Source organism: Zootoca vivipara, chromosome 4, assembly GCF_965207765.1.
Source record: "Zootoca vivipara chromosome 4, rZooViv2.hap1.1, whole genome shotgun sequence".
In the NCBI taxonomy this organism is placed as follows: domain Eukaryota; kingdom Metazoa; phylum Chordata; class Lepidosauria; order Squamata; family Lacertidae; genus Zootoca; species Zootoca vivipara.
The window spans coordinates 33604578-33620726 of NC_142587.1; the positions used below are offsets into that span (position 1 = coordinate 33604578).

A 16149-nucleotide genomic window follows, 5' to 3' on the forward strand; every position below is an offset into this window, starting at 1 on the left:
AATCTCTCTCTCTCTCTCTCTCTCTCTCTCTCTCTCTCTCTCTCTCTCTCTCTCTCCCTCCCTCTCCCTCTCCCTCTCCCTCTCCCTCTCTCTCTCATGGCTTTTCATTGCTGCCTGCTGATGTTATCCCCCCCCCAAAAAAACCCCAATTTTGGATTATAATATATATATATATATATATATATATATATATATATATATATATATATAAAAACAATATATATGTATGAGTCATGAACTGATGACCAGATTAATGTGACTTTGATCACCATAGTTGGCTAGTTTCCACACTGAAGTCAATGGATTAAAAATAATAATCACAGATCAGCCCTCTGGAGCATTTTGTACAATTGCGGTTATGCTTCCTATTCAAACTCAGTAGCAGTTTGATGTTCCAGGAATGTACGCAATCTGTATTTTTCTTTATACACTTTATCTTGCTTTGGGTAACAATTGTGTGCAAAAGAAAAGAAAGCCCCAGGGTTGTTTTAGTAATGATCTTTACTGCTTATCATTACTGCCTAGTGTAATGTGGACGGAAAAGGTCAGCAGGCATGGGGCTGTACAGTATTTCTCCTTCAAGCTAAACACCACGGCGATTTGCATTCAGCAGGCCTCTCGTGCCTTGCTATGTCTATGATCTTGAGGCAGGGGAACACAACAAAATAATTACGGGAAAAACTCAAATGAAGACTCTATAACCTTCAGATCGTTCTATATCTTTGTTTGCTTAATGAAAAAACCCCACATATAAAACTGATGGTGGCAATGTTGCCGTCTTGGGCTGTATTTCCCCCCAAAGAATCATGACAACTATCATTTGTTTGGGGTGCTGGGAATTGTAGCATTGTGAGTGAGTAAACTACAGCTCCCAGGATTTGGGGTGGGGGGAAATGTGCTTTAAATGTATGGCATGTATACAACCTGGATATGACAAGAATTGAGACAAACACAGTTTTTTCCCCCATTTGCTTTAGAACAGGTTGGTCCTCCAGCATTCTGCATTATCTTCCCTACTCTGTGCCCTCCAGAGTTTGTGGACCTACAACTCCTGTCATCTCTGACCATTGCCCATGTGCCCAACAGCATCTGGGAGACCTGTCAAGGGTGCTTCCCAGCCAAGGAATGTGCAGGGCAGATAATTAAGTATTTATTGTCAAAGATAACACAGTCATTTCTACACACACCAATCTATTGGCTAGGCAGCTATTTCCAGGTCTGTGCTTTATGGAGCAGTTGCAGCAGTTACAATACCTGGAATAGCTCAGCTGGTAGTACATGTGACTCTTAATCTCAGGGTTGTGGGTTTGAGACCCATGTCGGGCAAAAGATTCCTGCATTGCAGGGGGTTGGACTAGATGACCCCCAGGGTCCCTTCCAACTATGATTATAACAGGGGGCTGCCCGCTTTCCACCAGTTTAAATACCTCCCCCCAACAGGCTGCATACACGCAGCCCGAGACTGAGCCTGCATGGAAACTTTCTCTGCACATCCCTTTTCAATTCCCTCCTGGTTCTGTGAGACAGTGGTACAGGAGAGGGTGGGGACTGGGGAAACACCAGTCCCTTCCCTTGCCTGACCTGCTTCTTTCTCCTCTTCTTCTGACCCATCCTGTGCTCCACCCTCCAGCTCTGAAGCTTCCCCTGCCTCTGACTCTTGCCTTCTAGATGGTACAGTTCCCCACAAATCACTGACCCCCTCTCCCAAGAGGGACTCCAGACCCCCTGCCCCCGGTACACACTCACTAGCGGCCTGCCAGTCCCTGACAAGACCACAGATTCTCTGTTGCAGCTTTAGGAAGAGGTGGGACATGATCCTTTACTTTTCACCTGCAACCTTTAACACATGTAATAATCCACTCTTCTCGGCATTCTTTGTGATAGGGTTGGTACTGCACAGCCATCTTCATTGTACTTTTATGTTGAGATGTCGATGGATTCTCTCTCTCTCTCTCTCTCTCTCTCTCTCTCTCTCTCTCTCTCTCTGTGTGTGTGTGTGTGTGTTTCATAGCTGCTACTCAAATATTTTCAGAGACGCTTAGTATGCCACTGGTAGGTGGTTAATGTACAGTGGTAAAGAGAAAGTGAGTGCAAACAGCCCTGTTTAGGGAAGTTTTTAATCTGTGATATTTTAATGTATTTTGTTATTAGTTGGAAGCCGCCCAGAGTGGCGGGGAGAACCCGGCCAGATGGGCGGGGTATAAATAAATAAATTAATAATAATAATAATAATAATAATAATAATAATAATAAATGGGCCCCCAGAAAGGACAGTTTGAAAAATCTTCCCAAGAGGAAAACAAAACAAAACAAACCAGTAAACAGGAGGGTAGTGTCACGAGGGTATAAAATCACATCATCCACCCAGAATTGGAAACAGACAAATCTACTTTCCATTCAGACACTGATATGCTATTCTACTCTCACATTTCTAATTTGTTTGTTTGTTTGTTTTCCATAGAATCATAGAATTGCAGAGTTGGAAGGAACCACTAGGTTCATCTAGTTCAACCTCTTGCAATGCAGGAATCTTTTGGCTCAGTGTAAAGCATGAACCCACGGCCCTGAGATTAAGAGTTAATTCAAACTGCAAAAGTTAAATCCTTTTTCATGTTATAACTGTTTTCAGGATAGTGGCATGTGGGAATACTCCTGCAAATTAAAATCTTCTCATGAGGCACTTGAGCTTGGAGTTACATTACCCTGAACAATCATCAGGATAAGAACATTCCCCAAGGAATACTACAACTGCTGCTTTGGCACAGTTGGCTGCGCAGTGTTTGGCTTGAAAGCAACACATCTGTTTTTCAGCAATGAGCACCAGGAGCACAATCTAACATCCTCTTTGATAGCTTCAGGAAGCTTTGGGGGGGGATAGATTCACAACTCAGATTTCTACCACATCCAAATCCATTCATCCACTGTGCTTCACTGGCATGAAGGGGGATGCCAGTTTGGTAATGCTAGCAAGTTTCATTGGGGGCAAAGACCAAAACTAATTGGGAATGTTTCAAGCCATTACGTGAATGAAATTCTGCTTGGAGATATGTATTTTCATATCTTTAACAGAAATTGTAATTCTCGAATTCCCCTTTGTCTTTGTCTTTCTCTTTGTCAAGGAAGTGAAAACAGAAAAATACAGGAAATAAATGGTTACTTAGCAATATTGTCATTTTCCTCTCTCTCTCTCTCTCTCTCTCTCTCTCTCTCTCTCTCTCTCTCTCTCTCTCATTGTGGTGATAAATCATTTCCTGCTGTTCTTCCATTCTCCAGCTAAGCAGTATTTCAAGTCCCACATCATGGCCACCCCACCCCACGAGCTGTTGCTAAGTGAAAATAAAAACAATGTTGGCAACAGTTTGAGAAGTCGGAGAGCTACATTTAATAGGCAGACAGCCTATTAGCTTGGCAGCAAGTTAGTAAAACTACCGGGGCTTCAATGCTGGTTGTTTCCATACATACACCCACTCAGCAGCAAACATGCACTGTTTGGCAGCTAACACACATTCATCAAAAGGGATTCCAAACTCTGTTTTGTTGTTTTATTTATCCATCATGTGCTTTTCAAGGCTGGGACAGGGAACCCACACTTGCTCCTGAAGGCCGAAGGCCACCCTTTTCAGTCTGTTTCCCTCTAAACTGGCTCACAGCATAAACTTGCACTCCCTCACTCATCCACAAAGACACCACTTCAACACAGCCAGAATCTGTATGCATCCCTAAAGTTCAAAGCATGCTGGGAACAAGAATACAGGTATTGTTTCCTTTTCCTGACAGCTGTTTTCCAATTTAGCCTTTGGGATTCAAAATGCCTGTGCTTCCCTGCGTAGGGAAGCTTTTGCTTCTTCATAGAGCATCGTACAGAACTGACAGCTTCTTTGTCTTCTACCCTTTCATGAGATGGGCAACTAGATGTCCCGCCTGCCAGAAGCACTACATAGGGAACATACGGTACCTATCTATGAAAGGAGAGCAGGTGGCTCAGACACACATTAACACCAGTGTATGTAGCAAGGAGCAAGAAGGCAAATTGCTAGCTTAAAGTTAATGATGCTATGCAGGTTCGAGGACTTGGAAGGCAATCACATTCAAGCCACGCAGTCTGCATATGGACACCTAAAGTGTTATGTTGGCATGATGAGGTAACATTTACAAATATTTAAATCAGCACCTGATGAGCTCAGACACAGAGTATCCCACAATGCATGGAATCTAGTAATATATGGCTGCAACAAGTTTATCCCACTTAATGTAATAGAAATCTCTAGGCAGTCTACTTAAAAACAACGGGTTGTATTCAGAGTAGTGCTATGTAAAGCATTCCGTCAGCACAAAGATTTCTCCTCCTCTCCTCTTGCCATGCCCTGCTCCATCTGTTTTGGAATTTCCCCATTTTCCCACAGCAGAATTATTTAGCTGAATACTGCCCAATAAAAGAACAACACATTCAATAACATTTTCTAAAAAGTGAATAAAAAAACAAAATGCAGCTGCATATCACAAATAAGACTGAGCAATGCACAATCCAAAACATAAGAGTCAGAGTTCACAAAAGCTTGGGGAAATATAGACATTTTAAAGAGACGGTTACAGGTCTTTGCCTCACAGATTACCTGAGGGAGAGCATTCCAGAGGGCGGCCGCTATCACTGAGAAGCTCTGCTTCCACGATGTCACCTGACCTTTCCTGTTATAGCAATGACCCTCTGAAAACAGGGTGGAGAATTTTACCAAAGATAAGCTCTGACAAATTAGATTATACTGAACATTGTAAAAACTGATAGGTAGTATAGATTTGATATGGTATCTCCTGTGGAGCTAACGGGCAACTTATTCTCTGAGACATACACATTTGTCTTAAAGGAAGTCACAGGAGCTTGTGCCTGTGTTCCACACACAATCTAGAGATTGCAAAGTACTTTTTGAAATAAGTATTTTAGTTTTGAAATAAAAAATGCTGCATTACCCAGCAGTGTGTCTATCAGAAAACAGTGCTATGCAATTCTGGCAATGTGGGGTGTGCCCACACTTGCCCAGTGTTGTTGTGGATGGCTGCCTACCAAGATCAGTTTCTGTGCTACAAACAGGTTAGCGTGGACACAGCTTGAGTTGTGAAGACCATTCAAATTTGTGAATATTTTGTGCCATTCCCACTCTCTCCCGACATTTTGAAGGATTGTCAAAGCCCTAGTGGATGCTTCTTCCTGTATGGCAAAGGCACTTCCTTTACCTTCTTCCCCCCAAAAAACCATTCCCCCAATCTTCCAGGATGTTTATTAGCTCTGTTGCCATTACTGCTGCCATGATGCAACCATGAGCAACTTTGCTTGACTCTTTCCTCCTGGATCTCAGTTCTCTAGGGTAGGAAACCACTGCTTTCAGTCACTCTCAGTGGAGTAGGTCCTGCAGGAAGAAGATGGAGAGCAGGTGCAGACAATTTTGACTCTAATTATGGCAGCACAATTGTCTCAGAAGGTGTGTGAAGGAGGATGAAGGTGTATGAGTGAGAGAGAGAGACCTGAGCAGTTGAATAGCCTAGTTAGCAAGACAGGATGTTCCAAAGCTTGGAGAACATTTTGTATGTAAAGAGTTGAACTGACCCTTAATAATAATAATAAATAACTTGTGTTGATTGTGGGCACAAAAATCTATGTTTAAATTATAAGCTTACTGAGAGATAAAATGTCTTATTAAGTAACACATTAATGTCTTGAACAATATCTAAAACAGCTCCCTTTCTGTTTGCTTGCCTGGTTAGCTGGAATGGATTCTAATCACCACAGGCAAATAAGCAAGTATCAACTTAAAAGCCCATCTTAGCTTCATGTGACATGTTTGTGAAGGGTGATGAGGAATCTGTTAGCTGAGACTGTTCTGGACTAGGATACCACTGAATGTGGTAATGAAATGTGTCCTTGATGTAAGAGAAACAGAGAAGATGAGGCGAAAAGGGTGGCTAATATTAAAATGGTTTAGAAACGCATCCAGATTTCATAGGAGAAAACACAAATTGTTTCAGGAACAGCTTGGCACTTTTTCATACAATATTAACTGTTAAAAAAATGCTGAAGATTGAGGAAAACAAATGACAACAATGTGATATTTAGTCACATCAAGTGATTCATTGCAGCTCAGTAGTCAATGCTGAGTTGTTCCTTCCTTGGCTTAAATTCCATTGTGCCAAGTTTTGGAAACACGCTCTTTAAACACTGTGTATGACTACACGATTCGCCATTTCTGATACAAACTTACCGTAACTCCCATTCTATTTTCCTCCCAATACAAACCTAAGTAGAGCCTGATGGATCAGGCCATGGTCCATCTAGTTCAGCCTCCTTTTCTCCTGTGGGAAAACTACAAGCAGAATTCAAGCCTAAGCAAACTCTTCCCCTTTGGTGGTTTCCAGCAACTAGTATTCAGAAGCATGGAGGCAGAGCTTTTCCATCATGGCTAGTTGCCACTGATAGTCCTATTCGCAAACAAGCTGATATAAGAGCCTGCTTTCTTCTTCCAGAAGGCAGAAATGTATGTAAATATCATATTAACTTTAACTGTTTGTTAAAAGAATGTTCAAACTGTTTTAGAGTGTGTGTTTTTCCTTTTTAATTGTGGGTGTGTTTGCTGCCCCACGGTCCTTCGGGAGGAAGGGTGGGATACAAATTTTGGCAAATAAATTCATTAAATAATATGGGAATAAAACACATGGGCCTGCCTTTTGCCAAACAAAACAATATTTTAAATCCACAGTATGGAAAGGGAGATCCTTGCATAATGCTGGCACAAACTCTGTATAATGCTTTCCAACAGGGAAGAAAGGTTGGGTCAGAGTGAAACAGTCCAGTAAACTTAGCAGGTGACAAATTATTTTAATTGTTAAGCGCAAACAACAACACCCACCCACACCAGTGTTCTCCTGGAGCTGGAGAAATCAAATCCTGAGTAACCACTAAATAATCATTTCTGAAGTTCAATTGATGAGGGAACTTAATATTTGTAACTTTCTAGAGTATAAAATATCTCTGCCCCTTGTCTGTGCAGAGGAGAGGCCATAGCCACCGCTCTGAGGCTTAATTTTTTTACAGTCAAGTGATGTATAAAGTTTATGAGATAAAATAAATTTGTTGTTTAGTCGTTTAGTCGTGTCCGACTCTTCGTGACCCCATGGACCATAGCACGCCAGGCACTCCTGTCTTCCACTGCCTCCCGCAGTTTGGTCAAACTCATGTTCGTAGCTTCAAGAACACTGTCCAACCATCTCATCCTCTGTCGTCCCCTTCTCCTAGTGCCCTCAATCTTTCCCAACATCAGGGACTTTTCCAGGGAGTCTTCTCTTCTCATGAGGTGGCCAAAGTATTGGAGCCTCAGCTTCACGATCTGTCCTTCCAGTGAACACCCAGGGCTGATTTCCTTCAAAATAACTCAGTGCTATTCAAAGACATGATGCCTACCAGGCAACAATACTTTCCTATGCTCACTAGCAATCATTCCATAAATTAAAGACCAAACTTGACCAACTTTCTTTCTGTTCCAGAGCTAGGGAGCATTTGGACCTCCAGGTGTTGCTGAACTCCTAACTTTCATCATCCCCAGTAGAAATGGACAGTACTCACAAGATGATGGGGTTGCAGTCTAGCAACATCTGAAGGACAAATTTCTCCATACCTATTTATACTAAGACAGCCAAAAGTAACCTGCCAGAAGAGGTTCAAGCATCCTCCCTTGATGAGATGCCTGGCTTTTGTGAAGCATTTCTAGATTGCCCTAAAAGGTTGTATCCAACTAAATGGAGCTGGTCAGGGTAGACCCACTGACATAAAAGGCCCTAAGTTAAGTCATGTTCATTCGTTTTGATGGGTCTGTCGGCTACAACACATCTAAGGCTGGCCTGCCCTGAGAGCAAGCAATGGGTATCATATGTATTGCATTTCTATCTTGCATTTCCGCCAACCATCTGAAGATCGCGCACGTGGTTCTCCCCTGCCAAGTTTATCATCAGGCCAACCTTTCAGGCTGCGCGTGTGAACTCTGGCGATAAGGGCGGATTTGAACCCGAGCCTCTCCGAAAGCCAACGGCGGGATCTCCAAGCCATCCCTGCCGCCACATGCGGAAACAAGATGACCCCGTTGACCTGCACACCTCAGCCTGCCAAACTCTCCGTTCAGCCAAATCCCTAGCCAAATCCGGGCCTCTTCTGCTGTGATCTGAGCAGCAGGCCTGCGATTCCACACACACGGCTCCCTTCGCAGATGGAAGACAGCCCAGCTGCACCACACCCGAGCCAGCGGCTGCCCGCGGGTTTCCTATTACTTCGGGGCATGACTCAACGCTGGTGTCTTCTCCTGGCCACCGGGGTGGGCGGTGCTCTCCCAGGCCTCTCCTTCCATTGGCTGCCGGCGCTCGGCGCCCACTCCGCATTGGCCGCCCTTCTCCTCGGGGGGCGCGTCTCCGAGCGAGCGCCGCTCCGAGTCCACTTTTGGCTGCGGGGCTGGAAGTTGCGGGCCGCTTGTTTTGCTGCTGAAGCGGAGAGGGCGAGGGGGGAGCTCGCGGGAAACGGGGTCGCTCGCTCCATCCTCTGAGGGGAGGGGAAAAACAAGGGGAGCGCGAGTGGAAAGCATTGGGAGCGCCGCGAAGTTCGCCTCAAGTCTCCGGGGGCAGCAGTAGCTGTCGACGGCAGCGGCGGCGGGACCATGACGAGACTCGCCCTCCTGGTGCCTTTCGCCGCGCTGGTGCTGCTGGCGGGACGCGGCCGAGGTAAGTAAGGCGCGCTGCTTTAGCCCTTTCCCCCTCGGGCGCCGTCGCGGAGAGGGGCCTTCGACGCGGGGCGCTGCTCGTCCCTCTCTCCCCCAGCCCGAACAAAGGCTCCGGGAGAGCGGCAGGAAAAGGGGAGCAGCAGCAGCAGCCGCGCCCCGTCGGGAGGCGCTGAAGGGACGCCCACCCCCTGCCCGCCGCAGCGCCGCTCCCCGGCGCCTTTGTGCTACCAGCCAGCCTCGAGGAGCGGGCGAAGGGAAGCCCGTCTGCACATGCTCGAAGGCATCCTCATCTTCGAAGGCTCGGCTTACCCAAGGATGCCCTGGCTCAGATGCAGTGCTTGGGGGGGGGGCTATGCATGCCCCTTAAAAAAATTGTGGATTCTTTGTAATTGTGTCCATTTACAGCATTTATTTTTCCCGTTTTGAACTATAAAATGGTGGTTTTCTGGAGTCAAAATGAGAGTACCCCTACACATTCCCCCCCCCCCCAGAAAAAAGCACTGCTGAAATGGATCCTAGAATGATTTTTTTCGGGGGGGGAGAGGGAGTGGGAATCGCAACGGGGTGACAGGCGTTTGATCCATCGGGCTGTAAGCAGACCAGGCGGCAAGTTGTTGCTGTTATGTATTTCTCGACACGCTGCCTTTCCCACTGATAGGGACACAAGGCAGATAAAATAAGAACAACTAAAAACATAACAGGCAATAATAATAGAAACCCAATTAAACATTAGAGTCTGGGAACACTTCCAAGAAGAGCAAGCAGATGGTTTTATCTGTAGGCCAAATGGACAGGATCACACCTAGCAGGAGGTGGCAGCTTGAATAAAACATTGGGGGGCCAGGTAAGCCCCTTCCCGCACAATCAATCACATGGTGGGACACACCCACACAGTTTGAATGGCAGTGCCTATCAACTCAAATATAGGGGCAGCCCATGCACATAGCTAAATCAATAGAAATAAATAAAAATACATAGCTAACTGAGGTTCCCCCCCCAGCAAAAGGTCTGCCCCCCAAAAACAAAGGCCTGTCCCTCCAACAAAAATCCTGGCTACGCCTTGGCCCCTAGGAGTTGGCTCCTATGGTACCCAAATGTTGTCCTAATATTGTGGAATTATTCTCCCACTTCACCCCTTAAGCTGGCTCTGAAAGGAGAGGGGATTCTGCCTGCATCATGTCTACATTCGAAAGAGATGTCATTGTTAAGATCTTGGATAAGCATGTGTTTTCTGGCTTCACTTTCCTGTTACGGTAGACATGCCCACAGGTCTTTGTGTGGAACCTTTCCCTGGTTGTTTAAGGACCCGCTACTATAAACTCCTGCCAACCTAGCAGTTCGAAAGCATGTCAAAGTGCAAGTAGATAAATAGGTACCGCTACAGCGGGAAGGCAAACAGCGTTTCCGTGTGCTGCTCCGGTTCGCCAGAAGCGGCTTTGTCATGCTGGCCGCATGACCTGGAAGCTGTACGGCGGCTCCCTCGGCCAATAGAGCAAGATGAGCGCCGCAACCCCAGAATCGGTCATGACTGGACCTAATGGTCAGGGGTCCCTTTACCTTTACTATAAACTTGGTAGTGCCTATCAGATGCAGAGCAAATGGCACTGAGCAATGTGGTTGGGTGGGAACTTAGGGTAAAGTGCGAACTGGAGGTGCAGAGTCTTGGCTTGGAGCCTTGGGCAGATGGTGCTAATTGTTTGGCTCTGTGGCATGGGTTTGCCTCTTGCCAATTACCATCACATTTCAGAACTTGCTACAATATATCGTGTTTGTGGAAATTCATTCTTCCTGTTGGCTGGTCGTGCCAGACTGGTTTGTTTATTTGCCACTGAATTAACATCCTAAACAAATAGGAAGGTAGCCTTGAAATCTATTATACTTTTATGGGGTATGGACTTGTATATTTTCACTGGGGGAAAGGCAATATAGAGTGCAGCCCTATATAGGTTTACTTAGGGGGAAGTCTCACTGAGGTCAGGGGGCCTTGCTCCATAATAGGTGCATTTAGGATTGCAACCCATGTCTGCTTTTGGCTTAGTTATGTTATTGTTGAATAGTGACAGACGTACTGAAAGAGGATTTTCCATGGCTATGGAATAACCATGAGTATAGAATATGCAGTATTATTAGCAGACTACAGTATTAACATACAAAGGGTCCAGTTATGGACTAACTGTGACTGCTAGTCACATTATTTGAGCTGACCTCTTTGGAAGACATTTATTATGAGGATGGAAATTGCCCTTTATGTGGTTCAAGAATGTGAGGGGAGATGCACATGATGCTAGACTTCCATCCTTCTGTGACATCTGGGGATATCCCTCCCCCAATGGAATCACCACAGTTTTTGGGAGGAAACCATGTGCACACCCATAGGGGAAGGATGTATACAGCTGTTTTGGTCTTGTATGTGGTAGAGTACACCTAGGAGTGCTATTTAGGTATGACAATCTACAGGGATGCTACATATATTCACACTTAAGTGGTAATCTTTGTCTGAAGCAGCCCTGATGTACTGGAAGAAGAAAATTGTCTTCTCTACAGCAAATCATTCTATCATCATTGTCATCATCATCATCATCATCATCATCATCATCATCATTTTTTTTTTAAAAAAACCCCTTTGTAACAGGACTTTCTTCCTTGGAGATCAGAGCACTGGTTATTGCTCAGGCCGCACATGATGTTTTTCGTTCTTTTTATTATCTAAAGTAGTCTTTCAAGCTGCAATGCCCTGTGGGAGAGGGGAAAACATTTTAATCCTTTCCATTCTACTGCTTTTGCACACCTGCAAATTGTCCCAGAGCTGTGTTTAGCTTCATTTATTCTGTCTCTCTCCCCCCCCCCATGAACTACAAGCAGCTATGTGTGGAAGTAGCATAGTTAGCCTGGGGCAAGGGCGTAGGAAGCTAGGGGCGGTCCGCCCCGAGCGACGCGACCCCAAGGTGCCATCACGGCTGCCTGCCCTGCCCCCGAAACGTATGTCCCGCCCCTCCAGGAGGCACGTCATGCCCCAAAACATGTGCCACGCCCCTCCAGGAGGTGCAGCACTCTCCCGGAATGTGCGCCCCTCCCCTCCGGGAGGCACACCACGTCTCCGGAACGTGCACCCCGCCCCTCTGGTAGGCGTGCCACGCCCCTAGAATGGGCGCCACCCGGGTGCCGGAGCATGAAGCTCCGCCGCTGGCCTGTTGTGGTGGTGGTCTGCACACGGGAGTAGAGGGGCTGTAGGGTGTCACGGGGGTCTATAGGGCAGCACGGCATGGGAGCTGTTGTGCCTGGGGGAGTGGGATTCTGTGCCTCGGGGGAGCTTGCAGGTAGCACAGCAGTTCCTGGGCATTTCGGGTGCTGCAGGGGGGGTGGTATCACTTCCCATCCCTGAAATCGGTGACTGCCCTAAACCCAGGCGCTGGTGGCCCACCGTGCTGTGAGTCTGGAGGTGAAAAAGCAGCAGAGAGCCAAGGGTTAAAATGTTCTATCATACTCCTCCTCTTTGCATCATGTTCACAATGGCTCACCAAAGTTTTCAGAATGGGGACATTCCCAACCCTGCCTAGACGCTCCAAGGATTGAACCGGAAACCTTCTGCCTGGAGAGTTTGTTCTGCCGCTGAGCTGTGGCCCCACGTCACAGAATTACTGTGTGAGCTTGTTGCCCTAGCAGAGATTGCCTTACCATTTAGCTATTGCCCACCTGGTTATAAAGTGCTGCATCAGATTCCAATTATGTTAGCAAGTGGGAATCTTATAGGGGCAGGGATGTTTAAGCAGCTTAGCAGAAATATTAGCATTATTGTATTTTATGTTTACTGTTCTGGGGATAAAAGAAGAAGAGCAGGGTATAAATATGTTAGTACTGAACTGGCAACGTGCAATAATATATATCGTAGGAAAAATCCTAAAAATACAGCAATTTAATTAATACAGCCGCCTGTCCATAGTACAGGCAAATGAAAGCATAAATGCAGCTATTGTAAGCTCACATGGCAACAGCGGTGCATTAGTTGCTTTAAGTATAGGGTCTTTCCCCTACAAAACTGCTGTCAAGAACAAAAAGGAGGAACAACATATTTGTTGGAAGACAAGCTGTTAGGCAATTCATTCCAGATGTTTGTTTCCACCAACCCTTATTGAACTTTTGCCAGCAGCTTTGTGTTTACTGGGTATGTTTATCCTGTAGATTGCAAATGGTCCACCTGCTCTCTTCTCATTCCTTTCCCCCACTTGTGCAAGGAATATAGCCCATTTCCAGGGGGGGGGGAGGAAGCAATGGATGATGATGGCAGGTGAAAGAAAATAAAGAGAGAGGCATTCAACACTGAGCACAAGCTTCAAATTAAGTGCTGTCTGCAGGTACCATATACATTGGTGTTACCCAGAATGAAACTGTATCACACTCCAGTGTGGGTAAGATTGCCATGTTAAAAGCCTGCATCTGTCTGAGGAGGGCACATGATGCAGCTGCCTTGGGGAAGCTAAGAAGGTCTGGATCTTGTCAGTACTTGGGAAACCTTGGCTTCCATGACATCACGGAAAACAGGTGGCACTCACACAATGCAATAAACATTGTTAAGATAAAAAAATCAGCAAGATAGAATTGGAAACCTACTGCATTCTTAACTGATTGTAGTGATACAGTTACAGACACTGACGGAGGAGGAAGAGGAGTGCGGGGGGGGGGGAGTGCCCCACCCCCAGCAGCGCGATCCTGGTGGGGTTGCATCATGGCTGCCCCCCTGTCAACTCTGTTGACTTGTGAAATAGCTGGGCTTCGGTTCTCCTTCCATGACTGGAAGCTTCTTCCATTAACAGACGTGAAACTATTGGATACATTCCTGTTAACTACAACATAGTGGTATAGGTTTTCCTGAAAATAATCAGTGCAAATATGGATAATTTGTAGTGGAAAAATTGCTGGTACCCTAATACTGATCTAGTTAGCATGCCTGTTTTGCCCTTATTTGGTATACAAAGCCCAAAACAGCTGCTTTCAAATGACCAAGTTTGCCTAATAATCCATCTGCAATTGGCACCCATTCTTTGTTACCAATTAACTCGAGAGATTTGTAGGGTGGCAACATGAGAATGTGCCCTCTCTGCAGTGGCTCCCCCATCTGTGGAATGCTCTCCTCGGGGCAGTTCAGCTGGAGCCTTCATTATACACTTTTAGGTGCCAGGCAAGAACGTTCCTTTTTAACCAGGCCTTTGGTTGATTTGATTGACATCCTGTGCCCTTTTAAAATGTGGAGGGTTGTGGGTTTTTTTGGAAGGTGGGTTATTAGGTTGTTGTTTTTATTTTGATTATATATTTTGTGGTTTTATATTCTGATTTTGTTCTGTGAACCACCCTGAGACCTTTGGGTATAGGGCGGTATATAAATTCAGCAAATAAATGAAAAATAAATAAACTTTTGAAATGGACATCTTTCTGCAGAAAAAATTGCACTCCCATCACTATTACTAAATTATTGGAGTATAAATATAGACTATGGGGAAATTGGAAAGAAACTATAGGCTGAAGGTGGTCATTTGAGACAGCATTATCCCCTTCCATACAAAAGTATGTATTACATCATCAGTCTCAGTGAGACGAGGGAAATCCCAAATCTTGTTGTCAAAATCAATTTTGGGTAGTATTCCTACAGATGAATAAGTCAAATCAGTCTGGTGTGCCTCATGGCCTTCATTTTTTTGTGGGAGGTGCAAGTGTTAATTTATGAAAGTTTAGCCTTGCATTAAAGTTTCAGAAAAGTCTTAAGGATGGGATTCTTGAACAACTAACTGTATTCCAAAAAGAGTACTGCACTCTTAACCCAGTCACAGCAATGCATTTAGAAAGGGTTCAGTGTTCATGGTGCTATGTTTTTGATTTGCCACTGTGCAAACAGAATGTTAGATAAGATGGACCTTGGTTATGTTCCTCTTACATTTTACACTATGTTATGTTAGAAGTTAGTTTATATAGGACTCGGTATACCTCCTCCTTTTGTGTCAACTGTGTCGGCTGCCTGTATCTATCTTTGTGCAATTCAAAGTGTTGGTTCTGACATATAAAAAGCCCTACATGGCTTTTAAAGACTAGGTCGCCTGCCAGGTGCCCTTCTCTATAGAATCCTGCCTGAGAATTGATTTTCCAAGGAGGGCCTTTTTGGTGGTGCCCTCTCCTCTATTGGAGTACGCTTCTCTGGGTGATCTGGGCTTACTGCTTATGTCTGGCCAAGGCAGTTAAACATTCTTGAGAGCCAGTGTTGTGTAGTGGTTAAGAGTGGAAGACTCGTAATCTGGTGAACCGAGTTCGCTTCTCTGCTCCTCCACATGCAGCTGCTGCTAGACCTTGGGCTAGTCACACTTCTCTGAAGTCTCTCAGCCCCACTCACGTCACAGAGTGTGCGTTGTGGGGGAGGAAGGGAAAGGAGAATGTTAGCCGCTTTGAGACTCCTTTGTGATAAAGCGGGATATCAAATCCAAACTCTTCTTCTTCTTCTCCTTAGGAGGAAGGGAGATATACAAACTATTTGAAATAAATTAATGGCTGACAGACTGTGGCATTGGCACTTCTGACTTTGGAAAAGCTAACCTAAGGGCCAGAAGGCTACCGGCTGCTCACAGTTCAAAGCAGTGATTTCCGCCCCCCCATGCCACCCCCCCCCACAAAGAGACCCTTAAGTTGTGCAAACACTTTAATTATCTGTCAGTGGTACTTACTGACCCTTTTAGCCCCCTTTGTAAATTGCAATCTCTTTCCTAACACTGGCAACAATCAGTGCAGGAAGCTGTCTTATACTGAGTCAGATCATTGGTTCATCTAGTTCATATTGTCTGCTAGTTCATAAAAAATATTCCATATGGTATGTGTTACCCTGCACACTCCTTTTTAACCTCCATCAAATAGTTGAATTTTAGACATTTCAAGAGACCAGCATTTCATTTCCCATTGAGCAATTCATGGAACTCTACTTTCTTCTGATATTGGGCAGTCGGGACCATGGCAGCCATTGTTTGAGTTTAAACAAATGATTGTCATCTATATTTTGAGGTGGAGAGCAGCCATTTATACTTAGATGTTAGATTCACTTGGAAAGTACATCAATCCTTCTGCATATATTCTAATATAAAGTTTGACTTACAGCTGAGCTAGTAAATATTCTTTACCTCTATTGTCTGGGGCTGTAACTAGGGTAATGGCTCTGTCTTCAGCCATTATATCAGCTGAGCTAATGGTTACCTAGAGATGAGGGAGGAAGGGGTTAATGGACTATGATGATTAATATGGTGATTAATATGCTGATCAAAACAGGACAACCCCAAAATACCTGGGGTAGATTTTCACTGGCGAGTGTTACTGCCTTATCAGGAAAAGAAACTGATCATGGGAAGGGGGACACATTAAGTTAATCCCC

General features: G+C 45.1%; 1 protein-coding gene across 4 annotated transcripts in view; it reads left to right on the forward strand.

Moving 5' to 3' along the window:
- Window positions 1-8484: 8484 nt before the first annotated feature.
- Window positions 8485-16149, forward strand: part of CD99 (CD99 molecule (Xg blood group)) — a 29962-nt gene continuing 22297 nt past the window's right edge. For all 4 annotated transcript variants that reach the window (XM_060273474.2, XM_060273475.2, XM_035114882.3 and 1 more), the window contains exon 1: window positions 8485-8751. In XM_060273474.2, coding sequence (XP_060129457.1) covers window positions 8688-8751 — 64 coding nt within the window. In that variant the 5' untranslated portion in view covers window positions 8485-8687. The remainder of the gene's footprint in view (window positions 8752-16149) is intronic.